This window comes from Uloborus diversus, chromosome 3 (assembly GCF_026930045.1).
Source record: "Uloborus diversus isolate 005 chromosome 3, Udiv.v.3.1, whole genome shotgun sequence".
NCBI classification, from domain to species: Eukaryota; Metazoa; Arthropoda; class Arachnida; order Araneae; family Uloboridae; genus Uloborus; species Uloborus diversus.
The window spans coordinates 182,068,050-182,088,357 of record NC_072733.1 but is presented as its reverse complement, the minus strand read 5'-3'; the positions used below and the strand labels follow the sequence as shown (position 1 = coordinate 182,088,357).

Here is a 20,308-nt window from a genome sequence, read left to right as displayed (position 1 = left end):
AATACAAAGTTGTCATGTTTCCCAAAATTAATTTATTTACTAGTCCCTAAAATTGAATATAAAATATGCTAATCTAAGGTAGCATATGTGAAAATAACACTGATTGCCCAAAATATTAAAATATTTACAAGATGCAAAAAGATAAGAAATTTCAAACAGGAAAAAAAATTTCCCACAAAATCTGAGAAAGTCCATGTTGCCCCCTCCCCTCATGGTTCAAAAAATAAATTCCTTAATTATTTATTGAAATTAAACAAGAAAGAAACAAATGTAAGATAGCATGTTGTCGCCTCAGAGCAACATCTAATCCCAGGAATAACACTAAGATATCCTACTTTTGCTCTGAAGCGAAGATATGTCGAAATAACTTCAGATTGTCAAAATTCTCCAAATATTTACAAGATGCAAAAGGATTAAAATTTCAAACATGGAGAGTTTTTTCTGTGATGCTGCATATTGAATACATGTTCAGAAAATTGCACTCATGGAATACTTGTCAAAAATTTTAAGCACACTCTAATGATTTTTAAAAGAATTCAGGCACTAAAAACTCTTTTTAAGGTTTTTCAAGATTGTATGAACCCTGCTATCTAATCACAGTAGCATGCTTCTGGGAGCTTCCTGATGAGATAATAGTAGTTCCTGTTCAATCAACAGCTTGGTGACATCCGTTTGAGGCTAAAATGACTTACGGGAAAATTGGCTCGAACAAGAACTTTATATCCCAACCATTAAAATTTCTTTGGAAGCAGAAATTATTCCCTTTTCTGGTCACTTATTTAAAGTCTTTTCAAATTAAATGTACCAGCTCATTTAATGACAAAAAGACAAAAAATGTCTGAATGAAAGCATAAGCTAGTAGTGCATTATTTGTGCACATGAGGGGAACACTTTCAGAATGAATTTTATGCCTGCATGGCAAATAGTTTATTTCATACATAAAGAATCCTTATATATTATTTCTGTAGCCTGTTTTTGGTTTCTACGCCAGATTTTCCACAATTCTTGATCGATTTCTTAGATTTACACCTTATTTTAAAGCTTATGGTGCTGGTTACTGACGAAAAATAGACACACGGTCTAAAAATTGTTTTTTTCAGCCGAAAAACCTGTTTTAAAGAACCAGAATGAGGTTTTCGGTTAAACTTATAACTTTAACTTGCACTATGACCGACAGAGCTGAATAGCTTGATCGGCAGAGCGTTCTCCTCATAACTAGGAGATTACGTGTTCGGGCCCACGTCCGGACAATCTGCATCATAGAATTAGAGAAATATCGCGCATTATATGAACACTTAATTAAGTAAATAACATGTATGAGGGCATAGAATAGAGAAGAAAACGCTCCTTGCTGTTATGAAAACGTGATGCAACAAGGGGATAAATTAAATCTAAGGCTTTTTTTTTTAAAAGCTTTGGCTCCGGTAAGGAAATTAAAGCATAATGTAAGCGAAAATATAAGTATCAGGTTTAAGATTTCAGACTACAGTGGAATTGTTTTTTGTTCCGAAAAAAATAATAAATCGTATATTGAAATACAGATTCCTCTAATGAATTTTTGACTCTTTGTACAAATAAAAAAAATACTACCTCAATTTGAAGGGTAAAATATGTATTTTCTCTTCTTTTTACAAAAAAAAAAGCTTATTACATTTTTACTACATTCGAAAAGCTACGCTTAAAAAAGAGCATAGTTCAACTTATTTTGTATTTTAACCGTGCAACTGTGAACACGTGCTGCCATCTAAGTCATAACGGTTCAAGCAGCCTGCGGTAACAAATTGTAAAAAATTTCAAAAATAAAAACATTTCTCTTCAATATTTTATCTTATAAATTATTCCCTCTCATTTTAAAACTTATCAGGCTGGCTAATGACGAAAAAGAGACTTACGGTCGAAAAATCGAGTTTTCGAAAACGCCCCTTGCTGCTTCAAAACCTTGATGCAGCCTGTAGTTCTTACGCATTTTTTTAAAGCAAAGTTCTAATTCAGTTTTCCAATTTTTTACGTTGCTTTCGACAAAAAAAAAAAAAAAAAAAGCCCGTGCGTGTGTTCATATTTTAATAAAACTTAAAAACACTGGACTTAGTTGTTCGGTTAAATTGATAAGTTTTTTCTGTAGAGCGTTCGGCTATAAACTATCTGAACTTTGGGCAAGCTTGGGCTGTCCGACATAATATCAAATTTATATTAGTATTACGCATTACATGTACTCATAAAATATACACGTAATAAAATAAATGCAGTGGAAATGCTACCTCATGTTTCGACTCCTTTATGCAGGCTACAGTTATCATTCGGATAAGTTAATTGTTAATCGAAGGGTGTTCTTCCTTTTTTTAAGCTTTGACTACATCCAGACCACTCAGCATAATGTAAGCATAAAAACGTATTAGATTTACCTAAAGGAAATTCTTTTTGTGCAGAAAAACATTTTCATTGTATGCTGAAATGTAGATGTTTCTAATAGCAGTGTTCGACCTTTTGTACAAATGAAAAAATACTACGCCAAATTAAAACTACGAGTTTCACCCAGTAAGCCTTTAATTTTTTATTCGCACAAATAGAATATAAAGCATTAAAATTATTATTAACTTCATTAGCAAGAAATCATTTTCTACTCCTCTGCTTTCTGCTGAAAAAAGAAACATTTTGTCTACGTTCGAAAAATTACGCTTAAAAAACGGACTCAGTTCAACTGATTTTGGTTTTGAATTTCAAGTGTTCGATTAAAAGAGAAACATGTGCGGGCATTTAAGCCGTAAGGGTTAATGCAACCTTCTATTTGAAATAGCTCAATATTCAAAGATAAAAACACTTATTTTCAATCTAATTTATTACTTCTCTAGAATGTTTATTTCAATCGCTACGTGAGATCTTCGTCATTCTGAAATCAAATTCCATGCTTTACGGATAAATTTAAATCGTATCATGCTGGTTAATGACAAAACATAGAAGCATGATCTTATTATTTTTTTTCGGCAAAAAGTTTCTTGCTGCTTTTTACAACGCATTCCTTCAATGAATAGCTTTCGAAAAGGAAGGCGCAATTGCTAGGTTTGTTGGGGTGTCGGGCTGTTAATCAGAATGGCGTCAATTCGAATCCGTGCCAATAAATATCTCTTTAATGTTTCTTTTTTTGCTGTCAGATGCTCCACATGGGCAGGACTGTATTTGCCACAACCTGTTTTTTCACATGCACAATTATTGCTTTTTCACGAGTCGCTACTCAGCCACCTTTAATGATATTTATGTTTGCATTGAAAATATGTACGACCAAAAGGTGAGCGATGATCAAATTATCACAACTTTGTATTTAAGGAGGTTTTGTTACTGATGCCTTTAAATTACATGCCTTCTTTTCTGCGCTTCCTTTTTTCAGTTCTTCTTCATAATGTTCTTCTTTTGAAATTTTTAAAGAGCGAAATGCCTTATGAAACGATTCGAAGCACAGTGCAGAGTCCCGCACGGGTCGACTAGTATAGAAATAATGATAATAATTAAAAAAAAACTTACCTGTATACACCATAATGCTTCCCTGAAGCTCTATCCCCACAAATAGAACAGAGGTGTTTTGATCCACTTAGTGGATGGTTAGGTGGATATCTAGGAGACTGTGGCTATAAAATGAAAAATATTTATGTAAGACGACAGCATTTAAATAACAAACACATATTTTACATTAACATTAAGTACAATTTAAAGAGTGAATCACTAAAAATAAACATTTAAATTGAATTGTGAGCAATGTGTGACTGTAAAAAATGGATACATCATTTTTGAAGAATCAATATTCACATGATATTGTCATTATATGATGTTTGCATGCATTTGATGTATGCACGTCTCCGTTTGCAATAGAATGGTAGGTTTTAATTCTAAACCAGGGATAGAGTATATAAAGTATATACAGGAGTAGAAGTGATCTTGTAATATATAGGACATTTTCCATGAAAAATATAGAACACATTTTGTGAATAATTTTGCTGTGATAAAATAAACAATACATGGTCTATATTATCTAATTATTCTTGCACTAATTATTATCAATTATTTTAGTTAATCATACTGCTTACAGTTAAAAAACTCAAATAAAAATTACAACTTATATCTAGAATGAGTTTCATGTTCTTGAAAAAAAAACTGTTTACTTATGTATGAAAAATATTTTTAAACAAAAATTAAATAATGTGACATCTATTTACTTTTAGTTACAATTATTGATTTATATTTTTGAATGGCTTTTGTATAACTCTTTTTTCTCCATTTCATCTTTTGCAAGTTTAATGTTTTTATTACCAGCATCAATAAGAATTTGAGAAGCTTTTGTTATATATTTATGCTTAAGGCCATATTTCATTCTATGACTGCCTGAACGAATCAGACTGCGCATAATCAATTTTTTCTTTAAGTTTCACTATTTTTTCCTTAAAGATCTAATTGTAGCAGCAATGCTTGAAGAGGATCTTTCTTATGTTAGTAGCTAGCATCAGACACAGCATCAATTGAAAGAAGAACAAGAAAAACCTCTTTCAAGTCCTTTTTGTATTTAGAAAGCTGATCACTATTTATCATTGTAAAAACATTTTCAAAAATGAAGTAATCAACTTCCAGTACTACGAAATCTCCATTTCTCAAAAATTCTAACATTATTTACGTAAAGATTGGAATGTCAGTTTGTCTAGAAAATTTTTTGTTAGTACTACTTATGGCAAAATATAGACAAGATATTTTTCAGATGGTGACATAGCTTTGGAAGGTTCTTTTCCAATAAGAGCGTGCAATTTTTATTTTCTTTTTTTTTTTAAATTTCTGAAAAGCTTACTTTCAATAACAAATTCTGCTAAAAATATAGTGTTGCAATAATTAAAAACTAACTTTTGTAAGAAATTCAAATTTTGAATCCAGGATTCCTGGGAGAGTTAATTCATCTTTTTTTTACATAGTTACCTACATTTAAGTGACTTTTTTTTTTTTTTTTTTTTTTTTTTTGTACATATACATTGGTTACTTCTTGCCCACATTTTATTTTTTGTTGTTAGTGCCGATTCATTGACAAAGTGATTCATCAATAGTTTGGAAAGTTTGTTGCAAAATATGGATCACTGAAGTATTCTCTTAAAATAATTTTTAAATATTTTCAATTTCAGAAATACTCTACACTTATACCAAAATTTTAACAGACAGGTGTTGGCAGAAATTCACAAAATATGTTTATGTGTACAAGTATTTTGTTTTTAAGCAGCCTTGAATTATCTTTTGTCAGGCCTTAAAAGAAAATGCGAATCAAGTAACCTAAAGTTTTTCAATGGTCATTTTCTAAAAATATATGCAAAAAACTATGACAATGTAGGAAATACAGAACAACTGCAAAAATATAGGAAATATGGGATACTTTTTATGACTTTTTTGAATACATAGGAAAAATAGGATATATAGGACTACTTCTATCCCTGTATATACATTAAAAAACTTTAATAAAATTTGAAACTCAGTTGGTGGTTTTATGGTTGAAGTGTACAATCTTAATACCCTATTAGCTGTTTTCAGACAAGCCAGACATTGCTTCCGGATCGTCATTAGCAAGATAAGGAGAGCATACACCTTATTTTAGGGCATGTGACAATACTATTAAATATTGCTGGTCTTTACTCAATATCGTCTGGTCAACTTGCAATCTAATGGCTTAAAACCAACTACGGGATGCTTTTCAGAGTCACACAGCCTTTTTCTAATTTTACTGGAGTCAAATTTGAAGCCTGATGAATTGCTTAATCTTAAGGTACAACTTTATGCTAAAAAATTCAATTCTAAAATAAAATCGTTACTTCGGTTAGGATGGAACACAACAAATTTCATGTAAATTTCTCATTATGTTTTAATGTAAAACCCATTGTTACAAATTTTGTTGCCTTACAACAGCAATATTAATAGTTGTAATCAAAATAAAAGTTTTGAATCAAGGCTTCTCTGAACAGAGTTGGCAAAAACCCAGGTTTTTTTTAAAAAGCCTCTGGACCCAGGGTTCTTTGGGTTTTTTTTAAATAAAACCAGAAAAAAACCAACTAAAGCTGGGTTTTTTAAAAGAAATGTGGGGGGGGGGGGTGTCTTTTTTTAGGGAAAATGTAGGGTACTTGTAGCATATTGTAGCGTAAGTATATGGACAAAGCACAAAAATTGGCTTGGGGTAAAAAAAGCTGGAAAATTCAGAGTTTTCTGTAGAAAAGTATAAAAGACGACAAAACCCAAGAATTGTGAAGTTTCAGATTTTATATTTCAGATTTCCATGCTTACCAACAGTTAAGGCAAAGTTACTTCTTGTGTGATAAAATTTATTGTTCGTTTGTAATAACTACATTATTTTTTTGCATTTAACTTTATTGTATTTCACTTCGTTATGCAAAATTACTGTAGAACCTCAAGTAGTTTAAATCCCTTTTTACTGAATTCCAGCTTAAGACATTTCTTTGAATTTTATGTTGCCTGTTTTTTTATTTCTGTGTACACAGTAACAAATATTAAACTTTTTTCGTAAGATAATGAAACTACTGTACATCCTATTCTGTTTTTTGTCCGACCGTTTGTAAAACCTGTTAATTTCTAAAAAATATACCTTGTTTATTTGAGATTTGTGACGTGTTGGTTTGCAGAAAATAATTCACATGAAAGTCTTTTAGCTAGAGTAGTTTCCCCTGCATAATCTACAAATATTGAGAAAATCAGATGCGACAGGACAGTCAAGATAATTTGAGTTATTTATTGACCAGTTAAAGAAAAAAAGTTAAATATATTTATTTAAAATTTTGGAAGTTTTTTTTTAATGCCGTTAAGAGTTAAGAAATACTATTAAAGTTCAAAATTCATTTTTATATCCATTGTCTGTGGTGAAGAACAAATAAAAAAGTTTAAATTGTGAAAGTATTTAAATTAATTAATTTTTTAAAAAACTTCTCAGAAAATTTTAAAAAACCCCAAAAGTGGGCTAAACAATGGGTTTTTCAAAAAACCCATTGTGTCCAATACGGTCAACCCTGTCTCAGGAGCAAGCATGAAATTTATCCACTATCATTGCTTTATGATTATTATCCTCATCTATACCAATAATCGAAAACGGGGCTAAGTAAAGACACATAGGGGAGACCGGGGCAAGTTGACTATGCTAACAATTTTCATGGTTTATTAATTTATTTTTAGGGATAGTAAAATTAATTTTACATGAGCTGTTAGAGTAGTCCTTTGTAGTATTAAATATATTACCATTTAATTTTTCAAATAAAAATAACGAAGAATATTTTTATTTTTTGATAACCTTAACAAATCGTCATCTTGCCCCAGTACTGGGGCAAGATGACTTTGACCTAGGGGCAAGATGACAGCATTGAAAAAGGTTGAACAAATTTTATGTTTTGAATATGTTACCTAGTTTTACAAATGATTACTGTGTTTTTACATCTTACTAAGTATCAAATTAAGCATAATGCATTGTAGCGTAATGTTCAAGTGTTAAGTTGTGCAGCTAACAATAGACACAAATAAAAATACCATTTTCATGATTGGAACATTCCTCGTGCCACCACTCGGCTTTTACAGCTCTGGATCCATTCTTCTGTTGGAGGGTCACAAAATTCTACTTTCCAAGTAAGGCATCTTAGAACACTATTCTTTGAGTTTGATACAACTGCATTGCTTGGCATGAATACGGGCCCACAGTAATAGACTTGCGCCTACAGGAACTTGTTCTGAGCATTTTTTTTTTGCTCCCTTGCTTCACGAGCTTTTTTTCCTTTTTTTTTTAAATATTTTTTTTTCTTCCGCTTTGCTAATTGTTCTGACATTTCTTTGATGGGTGTGCTTCCGTTTTTGTTTTCTCACATTGTGTTACATTAGGCAATGCATTGAAATCAAAAACACTGACATGCTTCTTTGGTGTAAAGGAATCAGCATTTGCCATAACTTCTGCTTCGTCTGGAGGGTTTATATGTTGGTTTTCTACTCCCAAGGTCTGAGGATTAGCACTATTATTCTCAGTTTCAGAGCCAACAACGTCCTAGTCCGCTAAAAACAAGAAAATTATGAGACTCGATACCTCATTCTTTAAACCCTTTATCGGAATTTCCAACTGTAGCTGCTTTAAAGTAAGCGGTGCTCAAAAGCTCAGCAATATTTTTTTTTTCTGTGATAGTTTGTCCTTGATGAATGACCATAAAGTTGTCACATGCTTGGCTATAGTAGGTTTTTAATGGGCAGAAAAATGACGCATAAGGAGCTAGGGAAGATGCGATGTGTGAAATGGCAACCAAACCATTATAATGTTTTTTCACTGCAATATAAAATAGCCTGCAAAGCTATGTGAGATTTATGATTGTCAATAATCATAAGCAGAATAGGAGATTTTTTGCTTGGTTTAATTCATTCAACTAGTCATTTGGTCAACTAGTTTATAAATACCCCTGGTCACTCTCTTTCGAACGATACTTCCCTTGATTCAGTGCATCCTTTAGCCCTAGAGGAGAAGCGTAACTTCGCGTGGACAAACACACAGCGTTTACAGGAATTTAATAAAGTGGGCAACATAGTTAGTTTAATGAATTTCGAAACACAGGCAAGTTCGTCATCTTGCCCCGCGTTGCTGCCCGTCATCTTGCCCCAGACTGCCTGTTTGAATGGATTCTTCTCCATTGCCATAAAAAAAAAGTGATTAATTGTCATTTATTTATGGTAATTGGCAGTATTAAAACTAAGTTACTCATAAATACTCAAGAGACACGATATATCCTATATGTATATGCAGCAGAGCTTATTTACACATGCATAAAAGTTATACCGTGGCAACCGTAAAAAATCAGAGCTTCAGAACTAACACAAATATGGCGATTTTGGCGTCTCTATACTATTGCTGAACGAACAGCAGATAAGAGAGCCAGTAGCATGCAGTTGATGCAGTTACCTAGTTTGAAAAGGAAAAATTAAGGCATTCGTCATCTTGCCCGGCTCGTCATCTTGCCCCGGTCTCCCCTACTAAGATCTTTATCACAAGTAACTTGTATGTTGTGAAATATGAATTAGTTTCGCAAACCTTTAATATTTAAACTGGCTGCGTCGCCCGGCTAATGTCAAGTGACGCGTGTTCAGTAATCGGGTTTGAGCGGAAAAAAAGAGTAAAATTTTGCGGCAAATTGCAGAATAATAACCAAAAAGTAAATATTTTAAATCCCCTGATTACAGGAAAAGCCTTTAAAACAAAAGGCAAAATTTTACTTGTTCATATTCGAGAACAAAATGGCAACAGATCATTCTCCTCAATGATTTTCTTCATGCTAAACATTTAAAAAAAAGTATTGTCAGAGAAAGTTGAGACTGAATAGCACTGAATAATAATTTGAATGGAGGAAAGCCTTCAAAAAATAGGGATTTTATGTTGAAATCTAAGGATTATAGTTAATTTTTTTTATTGATGTCTCCGCTAATTATTATCAGAGGATTATGTTAAATAGCCAAGCATAGCGATGGAAAAATTACGAATCTATTGATACCTGATTGTATGGTCAGTTCATTGGCGTTCGGGAGAAGTAACTCAGACATAGATATAATACATACATAGATACACTCGGCTTTTAATTATATAAGATGGCTCTAATTAAATTTGCACAAAAACAAATCCTAGCGGGGAACAAGCATTAATTTTTAGTGCCAAATGTTTAAAGTTTTAGACACATATATATATATATATTTTTCCCTTCTAGTATGAAGCATTTATATGAAAAAAAAGAGGTGAAATTTGAAATGAACATGATTCTATTTCTGAAATACATTTACACTAAAAAGAATAAAATAACGCAATTCTTTAAAAAATACTAAGCACTTTTCATAATGCACTCAAAATAACAAAATAACTTTTCTGGGTAAGCAAGGACAACATTTAAGTATTCCTGTAGTTTTCAATTATTCCAAGAAAATGACTCCACAAACGAGAAAAAGTGCGGCTCAAGTCATTTCTAACCAAACTTTCTCAGAAAAATACGCATTTGTCAACACTCAAATTTATGACAGAAAGTTACATAAGAAATTCCCTACCTTCCTTCTACCTACCTACCCAAACTTTTCCTCTTTTGTGGAGTCATTTTCTTGGATTAATTGAAAACTACAGGAATACTTAAATATTGTCCTTTCTGACCCAGAAAAGTTATTTTGAGTGCATAATGAAAAGTGCTTAGTATTTTTTTTTAATTATGTTATTTGATGTTTTTCTAAAAATTTAAAAAATTCAAGTCTCTTGCCAGAGCAGAAGTCACCAACTCAGTCACGAAAATTCGCACAGTAATTAGTGCTAGGGAGTCAAATTTTCCACACTAAGGCTAAGTGCTCTGAAAACATTCGATTTTTTCGTCCTACCCTAATATACATACAGTCAGACCCCAATTTAACAAACCTCTATTTAACAAATTTTTCTTTTTTCCCAACTAAAATGAAGGCCAAAACACCTGTTAAGCGAATAATAAACCCTGAAATCACAAATTATTTTAACAGCTGAAAAAACATTCTTTTTGTTAATTTGTGTTCGGAAATATTGGATTGTTTTCCAAATGTTACATCCATATTGTCCGAAGCAGAAAAAGACTTTTCTTGGAATCAGCAATTTTTGACAGCCGAGGGGGAAACCAGCGAATAGTGATTGATGCAGAAAGCGATAGTGAAACTCCCATTAAAACTGTTACTTTTTCAAATGCTTTATATGGCCTGGAAACTAAAAACATATCTCATGCAATAGGCTGCAAAAGACAGTATTTTCTTTTCTTCATACAGTTGAAAAAGAACTATTTCAAGTCAAGTATCAAGGAAATTGTCAAACATCTATTACTCAGTAGTTTAAAATGTCCCAGAATCTGAAGTATTAAGACACCTTTAAATAAAGGCAGCCAAAATGTATGCTGTAAAAAAAAAAGAAAAGAAAATCAGTGTATTATGGAAACCCACGGCAAGCCCAACATGATAGCTTCCTAACCTGGGCCATATTACTAAATAGACAAAGTAGATAATAGCTAGGGGCCTTGAGGAATACTGAAGTTTAAAAGGGAAGAAAAAATTGAAAAAGTTAACATTTCTGTACAATAAGGTTTAAGAAGCCGATTCATTTTAAGGGAAAAAAGTTAGAACTTCTGCAAGTCCATCCCCAATCATGCCCAATAGTACTTTTATTTTTATTTTCCTTATCTCCTCCTCCTTTTTACAGCTGCGATGCATGTTTTCAGCCAAAAGGCGATCTTGCTTGACCAACACCGACACTCCCCCCCCCCCCCAGATGTCGGGCTGGACACAGAAAAGAATTTGTTTTTATGACCTTCAGCAATTCCTCATCGGACTGACATGTTGGTTGGGTCAACCACAGTATCTTGCAACGGCACTTCATTTATCCCACCTGTGCGGTGAGCCAGTGGCGTAGCTAGACCCGACTTTCGGGGGGGGGGGGGGTTACTTCTTATATATATATATAAAAAAAAACACATATATATACATACATATATATATATATATATATATATATATATATATATATATATATATATATATATATATATATATACATATATATATATAACATATATATATATATATATATATATATATATATGTATAATCGCTTGGAATTTTTTCCTTTTCTTCTTTTTCTTTTCTTTCTCTTCTCTCTTCTTTTTCTCTTTTTTTGAGACTAACTTTTCGGGGGGGGGTTTGTCCCCAAAACCCCCCCCTTAGCTACGCCCCTGCGGTGAGCTATTTAAAAAAGACCTTTCTGCATTTCCTTTACTTTCTAAAATGATGGAAGAATATTTCTGGCCACAACACTCCGAGTACTTGGTGACACTTAATACTACCACACAAATGGCCATGCTGTTTCAATAATGAGGCAACATATTTTCGTTTGTACCTTGTGTTATAATGCTACTCTATTGTCTGTTTGCGCAGAGCGTGGGGTATTGTTATACTTCAGAACAAAGATTCTTCTTTATTTTGAAATTTTAAATGTAGACTGTAGAGCTAGTTTCTGTTGGCCTAGAGCCATTATTTTTTTTTCTTGGAGAAATTCCTAAAGTTTTAGAAGGATTAGAAAAGTTTCCAGAACTTACTTCCTTCTTTTTTTCGAACTTAGAAAGTCATCCCATTATTTTACCGGCGCTCGAATCGTTCCCCAAAGCCAACATTCCCTGCATGCGTAGCATGCGTTTGTTGACCCGCCACGATGATGTGACATCATAGGAAAGATGTTGAGTAGATTCTTGCTGTATGCATGTGGGAAACAATTTTAAAGAATTTAGTTTTAAACTGTAAACTGTGTTGAGTTGTTTCCTCAATGTAATTTATGCATGCTTTTTGATATACGTCACGCCATCGCGTAGGGAGATAGGGAATGCTATTTAAGTGTGAACTCTCAATCAATCATTCTCTTATTGTTTCACCTCTTGTTTTTACTATGTTGTGACTGCAGTCCGATGTTTTTCTGAGGTGCTGAGATTGTGCCTGGGAGCTGTGTGCTCCGGAGTTCCACGTAGTATAGTGGATTCTTTTTGAAAGATTTAGGAAGTTTTGTCGTTGAGCCCAGCTAGAAATGCGGGCATGTTCCAGTTGTTGCCTTGAGATGAGTTTTTAAGTGAGGGATCTTCTCTCTAAAATTGAGAGTTTAAATCAAGTTGTTTTTTTGCTGTGAAAAGGCCTAACAAACAGGACCATTGAAGGTCCACGCTCGAGAGCTGGATTGGATGTCCGTTAGATGGATGGATGGTTCCTGTTGTCCAGGAGGACAGGTTTATTTTCTGAATTCAGCATGGTGGCATGAAATGGTCACGGACAATTTTGATATGGGATCCAAATTGGTGGATCGCGCCCTCACATGTTGTGCCAACTTTTAAGGAAGGAATAGCTTGTTTGGTATGAACTTTTAACTCGTTCGTATGAACTATTCTGTTTATGGCATTGGACTCAAGGTTGTACTTATATTAATCAAGTCATATAAATTTTACTGGAACTTTAAACGATACTATTTTTAAGAAATGTTTCCTACTGATATTTTTGGGGGGATTTTTTATTCAATTGTTGGGGAATGTGAATTTTATTTACACTTGTTATTATTTCCATGTTTTGACATATTTATTGTTTAATAAAATGTTTATTTAATTGTTAAATATGTGTCTGTATGTCCTTTCTTCGCGAGCAGATCATTCCACAAATTTTCAGTTGGGTTTGTTAGCTTAAAACCTGCTTTTAGTTCTTTGAACTTCGGGTTTTGATTGAGCTATCAGTTCGAATTGCCCAACAAGTGGTAGCAGAGCGTGGTTTGGTCTGCTTGGGTGAATGGAATCTTTAAGGTCATTGGAAATTGTGCTACTGGTCATATGAGATTTGAATGTTTTTTGAAAGGGATTTTTTTAATGTTACCCTTGATAAAATATAGGCTCTCAATATGAAACATGGAGCAAATTTAAATACATATGTTGACCTCCCCTGTAGTTTTTGACCAGTTTAGGTGTATTGTGTAAATATTTTTCCCCACTAAAAATATAAGATGGCAATTTTAAAAGTTCGGCGCCAGGTTGAAAGGGAATGGTAAACACTTGAATTGAAAATCTTTTAGAAATTTTTCAAAATATATAAGAATTTTTCCAATTGATGTTTAGCCGTAAGTTTTTAATAGCATTATGTTTGGCTATTTATCGGCTGTAAATATAAGTAAAAGTTTTTCATCAATTGGTGTTATGCCGTGAATTTTTAATAGCATATAATGTTTGGCTATTTGTCGGCTGTTGATATTAATATCAAAATATTATAAATTAGTTTTATTTGCCATGTATTATAATAGCATATTAGTTTTAGCTATTTTTGGCTGTAAATATAAGAAATTGTTTCTCAAAACATGAAAAGCTCCTATAGGAGAATGTTTTGGAGACGGGGGGGGGGGGGGGGAATGACTTTGGATTTATTTCCTGGCAGGAAGCCTTTATTCAAAAATAAGTTTGGGGCTGTCTTGCATTTTTTTAGTCTTCCTCAATTGAAATTATCAATTGTTTCTGAAAAGAAATCTAATTAATGAAATGGAACTGAAATGTGTTCCCGGAAATTCTGAAATTATGAAAATTGAAATAAAGATGTTTCTTAGAGTTCGTGAATAAAACATTTCTTTAGAACTTGAGGCTAAAAGTATCTCTGAAAGAAACTGAAACTAAAAATTGTTTCTCTAAGATTTAATGGATTTGAAACTGTGTGTTTTTAAGAGTCTGAATCTGGATTTGTTTCTGTGAGAAACTGGAATTATTTCAGAACCCTGAATAATGGGAAAATTTAAATTAAGATTAGTTTCCAAAAATAAAAATTTGTGAAGATATTTCAAAGTTTGAAACTATGTGTTTCAGGGGGTTTGAAACTAAGTGTTTCTGAGACCAAATTTAAGGAAAAGGTTAGAAACTAAAATTTTGTTTCTTGAAATATAAATTAATGAAAGGTTGGAAACTAAATTTGTATCTGAATGGTTCAAATCTGAAACTGTGTGTTTCTAGAAATTTAGGTTTGTAAAAATCGTGAAACTAAAATATGTTTCTAAAATTTGAGGCTAAAAGAGCTTCTGGAAGAATTGGAACTGAAAGTAATCCATTGAATTATGAGAATTGTTTTGAAACTAAAAATGTTTCTGCGTAAAATTAAAACAACAGGTTGTTTCTGCAAATATAAGTTATGAGAAACTGAAATTTGTTTCTTTGAAGTTGAAACTAAAATGGTCTCATTGTTAAAAATATAAGAATATGAAATTAGTTCCTGTAATTGAATTGTTTGAAACTAAAATGTGTTTCTGAGATTTGAAACTAAATGTGTCCCATGAGGTCTTTTTTGAGAATTAGGAAACTGAAATTGTTTCTGGAACTTAAATTGAAACATTTGAAACTGAAATTGTTTCTGAAATTTAAAATTGTTTCTAGGATTTAAATAGTTGAAATAGAAACTGAAGTTTTATAAAAATTTAAAAGTGAATTTCATTTTAGAAAATATAAAAGGGTTTTCATGAATATAAGATGGGGGGAATCCCAAAAATAAAAATGAAATTTTTAACTCTATCTAAAAACTCTACGTGAGAAGATAGGAGTTTGATGAAAATCTAAAAATGAAAATATAAGAATATATGTATTGATTTATAAGTGTTTGAATAATGTTTTCAATGTGTTTATAGAATTGTTGTTCTAAATGTTTTTAAGTGTCTTTATGAATTGTCTCCAAGAGGGGGGAACTTGTTGGCCTAGAGCCATTATTTTTTTTTCTTGGAGAAATTCCTAAAGTTTTAGAAGGATTAGAAAAGTTTCCAGAACTTACTTCCTTCTTTTTTCGAACTTAGAAAGTCATCCCGTTATTTTACCGGCGCTCGAATCGTTCCCCAGAGCCAACATTCCCTGCATGCGTAGCATGCGTTTGTTGACCCGCCACGATGATGTGACATCATAGGAAAGATGTTGAGTAGATTCTTGCTGTATGCATGTGGGAAACAATTTTAAAGAATTTAGTTTTAAACTGTAAACTGTGTTGAGTTGTTTCCTCAATGTAATTTATGCATGCTTTTTGATATACGTCACGCCATCGCGTAGGGAGATAGGGAATGCTATTTAAGTGTGAACTCTCAATCAATCATTCTCTTATTGTTTCACCTCTTGTTTTTACTATGTTGTGACTGCAGTCCAATGTTTTTCTGAGGTGCTGAGATTGTGCCTGGGAGCTGTGTGCTCCGGAGTTCCACGTAGTATAGTGGATTCTTTTTGAAAGATGTAGGAAGTTTTGTCGTTGAGCCCAGCTAGAAATGCGGGCATGTTCCAGTTGTTGCCTTGAGATGAGTTTTTAAGTGAGGGATCTTCTCTCTAAAATTGAGAGTTTAAATCAAGTTGTTTTCTTGCTGTGAAAAGGCCTAACAAACAGGACCATTGAAGGTCCACGCTCGAGAGCTGGATTGGATGTCCGTTAGATGGATGGATGGTTCCTGTTGTCCAGGAGGACAGGTTTATTTTCTGAATTCAGCATGGTGGCATGAAATGGTCACGGACAATTTTGATATGGGATCCAAATTGGTGGATCGCGCCCTCACATGTTGTGCCAACTTTTAAGGAAGGAATAGCTTGTTTGGTATGAACTTTTAACTCGTTCGTATGAACTATTCTGTTTATGGCATTGGACTCAAGGTTGTACTTATATTAATCAAGTCATAAAAATTTTACTGGAACTTTAAACGATACTATTTTTAAGAAATGTTTCCTACTGATATTTTTGGGGGGATTTTTTATTCAATTGTTGGGGAATGTGAATTTTATTTACACTTGTTATTATTTCCATGTTTTGACATATTTATTGTTTAATAAAATGTTTATTTAATTGTTAAATATGTGTCTGTATGTCCTTCCTTCCCGAGCAGATCATTCCACAAATTTTCAGTTGGGTTTGTTAGCTTAAAACCTGCTTTTAGTTCTTTGAACTTCGGGTTTTGATTGAGCTATCAGTTCGAATTGCCCAACAGTTTCCATGAGGCACCAGCTGATGATCACAGTCCTACTACAATTCGTATTTAATCTTCATTCAGAACTTCTCACAGATATGAATTTTCTTCATCAAGTACTGGATTTATACCGTTTTATTTTCACAGAACTGATGAAAGGTATGTTGTTCCGATTCTAATTCTTTGATAATGCTGTAATAATTGAACATTTTTTTTAAATTTCAAATAATTAAAAAGATAATAGTAGGTGACAAACTTTGTTTCTTTTAAAATTTAAAGTTATTCCTGATTTTTCAGTTGCAAACGAAAAGATATTGAGAAAATAGGAAGTGTTCAGGCTTTTTGTTGCAACTATGATTTTTCCCCCTTGTATATGCAGGGTCTGATTTACTAATAGGACCATGAAAACAGGCTTAGGGGCATCCTTATTCTGGGATCCCTTGAAGTTATTGAATAATATTTTCAAAGAAATGAATTTTTTTTTAAATAAATTCAGCAAACTTATTCAAAAAGATCAAACTTGTATTACTGACTTAAACCCTGTGAAATAGTTGTCATCTACGGTGATTCACCCTGATATGTCCAAGGATCGCTTAAAATCGCAGAGTTCTGAACCTTATTACTTCCTCTAACGTTATCGAAAATGGTCCACAAATGTGTTTTTTAGGACTTGAATATTGAAAAGTTTCCGGGTAGAGTCCCCAAATTTATCTTTACTGTCATCCAAGATCGTCTAAAATTGTGTTTTTAGAGCAATTTCAATAAATTTCTGGGGGAGAGTCCTGAAAACCTTCTCTCCTTATCATTTTTAAATATGACTTACGACTGCGTTTGTAGGACTTTACTTTAGAAAAAATTTCAGTGGAGAGAGTTGAATCCTCCGTCAACTCATATCATCAACTACACTTCGAAAGACCTACTGTAATTAAAACTGCAATTTGGAAAGAAGGTCCCCAAAACCTACTTTCTTCTAAATATCACCAAAATTCGGTTAAAGCTTTGTTTTTGGAACTTAGGAGTTTCATTTCGAAAAAATTTCCGGGAAGAGGAGAAAAGACCCCCCCCCTCTCCCCCCCCCCCAACGATTTCTTTCTTCCGGAAGATCGCCTAAAATGTGTTTTTGCAGATTTAATATCGAGATATTTTTGGAAGAGCCACTGCCCTCCCCCCTCCCCCAAAAGATGGCTAAAAATCACGTAAAACTTTGATTTCGAAAATTTTACGGGCATGATCTTCGAATCTTCCAGACTTCCATCCTCCTAACTTCGAAAAAGAACGTTTAGAATCACTATTATGGTAATTAGAAAAACTTCAGGGCAGAGTTCCGAAGCTCATCCTTTCACCTAACGTCATCATAGCTTGCTTACTGGTACTGTATATTTAGAAGTTCAATTTTGAAGAATTTCAGGGGATAACCCCCAAATTCCATTGCTTTAACATCATTGAATATCTTCAAAAATTGCGCTTTTTGAACTTCAGTATTGCTGGAAGAAAGTCATTGACCATTTCCCATTACGGAAAAAAAAAGAACTTACAATTGCGCTTTTAAGACTTCAATTTCCAAACATTTGTGACAAAGGACCCTGAACCTCTTTCTTCCAATTATTGTCTAAAATTCCGTTTTTCAAAACTAGAATTTCAGAAGAATTATAGAAACTCCCCCTCCCCAAGACCCTCTGATTGTGCACAACTATTATATTTACAAATAAATGAACATTGCTAATTATTTTTCTCCTCATTGTAATGAATTCTGATTTCTTTCCTTCTATAATTCTTTCTCTCTCTCTCTCTCAATATATATATGTTCGAAACAAAAACTGTGTGGCCGACAAACTTGAAAAACTTAACTAATATTAAAGATTAATACAATTTTTTTTGTAAGGGGGCTCAAAATGAGATTTTACGGGTGGGCCGAAAATTTGAAGTTACCCTACTGATTGCTTGTTGAAAATGTGTAAAGTTTTAAATTTGGATGTGTGAGGGGTTTATGAATGTGGAAAGAAAACTAAAGCTTTGTAATTAACATTTAGTTTGATAAAACTGTACACTCATACCTAAGATAAAAAAATAAATAAGTAACAAGATCAGTCAATGCCAAAATCATGCTTCAATCCATTAATATTGCATATAGTTAAGTTAAATCATCAAATATAACGGCTATATATTAATAGATTTTATTTTTTCATTAAAAAATGCAGCATCGTTATTCTTTATATAATTCAAAGGGAAAAAAATGCTAAGAAATACTTTTTTTTTTTAATGCGTTTTTTTAAAAATATGTACCAAAGAGGTTAATATGGCTGATGCTTTAATGAAACATTTTAATTGCTTTAATCCCTTATTTTTAAACATATGAGCATATGAAAATAAATTACCCCTGTGTAAGTAGATTGCATCATTCCTGGATAAGCAGACTGTGAAAGGCTAGTGCTCACAGGAGGTAATGGACCACTAGATACTGTAGTTCCACCAGAGCCATTTGCAACAGAGGTTGTGCTGCTCAACACATTGGGATCTGAAATGGAAAAAATATTACTCAGTATGATGAAAATTTTACTAACAAGAGGGAATAATTTGTTAATTTCTAACATATAAAACATTTAGATTGGTTACTTTTGGGATTTCACAATAAATTTACATTAGGACAAGCTACAGTCAATTTTGAAAAAATATTTAATTTTTAATTATTTTTTTATTTAGTATGATAATTTTTTTGTGTATTTTTAAGCAAAAATTTGGAACATTAGTTAGCACAAAAGCATTATTAACTAAATGATTACTAATGTGGACAATATCTGTATTGTTGGAATTTTTTTTAATGTTGGAAAAAAAGAAGAAAATCGCAATATTTGGACGTGTTTTCGTTGCGTCATAGTTCAAGGCTGTAGTTCATAGAAACTACGATTTTTTCGTAGCAGTTGGCAACTCTGGTTATAATGACACTCATACATTATGAAACAGAGAAACTAACGAAAATTTTTTACTCAAGTCATTCAAAAACATTCAGCGAACGCAAAGTATAAAGAAATAGCACTGAACAAAAATAAATTTAGATGAAGTGCTTTGAAAGTTTACCCAATTATTTAATTAAAATATTTTGAACTTCCAAGTGTTTTTGACAGCTGGCCCAGAGTTACTTACAAAACAATTTGCTGGAGAGAGGAAAATTAATTGGAAAGTACCTAGTTCCCAACTACGAAGCTTGGCTTCTGGAGTAAACAATCTGTGCTACTGTCTAGAGCGGCAAATTTCATGATGGCAAAGTGTAAGGAGGCAAAAAGAAAAAAAAAAGAAAAACTCAATTTGTTCCTTAGCTTTTTTTTCTTTGCCGCTCAAATTGTATGCTCCATGATTTAAGAAAAAAATATATAATAAAGACCAGGGGGCACCATGTGTCAACATTGCCTGGGGAGGCAAAATAACTAGAGCTGACCATGTAACTAGGTTCAAAAACAGATCATATTTTTTCTTTATGTTCTAATACAAAAGGAAAAAGTGGAAGAATGAGTTTATTATGAATATTAAAAAAAGTTCTTTTCATGTCAATGGAAAAAGACCCATAAGGTGCCGTTACTACATACAGTACAACCTCGATATCTTGAATCTCTCAGGACAGGAAAAAACGAGTTATTTAGTTTTAAAAAAAAATTACACTACTAACTCTCACATCACACACGTATGCTATATGCATTTATATATGTACTTTGGGACCACTTGAATTACAATCAATAAAGTAGTCTTCAATATTTTACTAGATTTGAAATTTTATAATTGTCAAAAGTGCACAGGATGAGA

At 32.7% G+C, this 20,308-nt stretch overlaps 1 protein-coding gene across 1 annotated transcript in view; it reads right to left on the bottom strand.

Moving 5' to 3' along the window:
* Positions 1-18,977, bottom strand: part of LOC129219324 (retinoic acid receptor RXR-alpha-A-like) — a 64,604-nt gene extending 45,627 nt beyond the window's left edge. The window contains exons 1-2 of the mRNA XM_054853676.1: positions 18,889-18,977; positions 3,517-3,620 (exon numbers count right to left, since the gene is read on the bottom strand). Coding sequence (XP_054709651.1) covers positions 3,517-3,620; positions 18,889-18,912 — 128 coding nt within the window. The 5' untranslated portion in view covers positions 18,913-18,977. The remainder of the gene's footprint in view (positions 1-3,516; positions 3,621-18,888) is intronic.
* Positions 18,978-20,308: the final 1,331 nt, after the last annotated feature.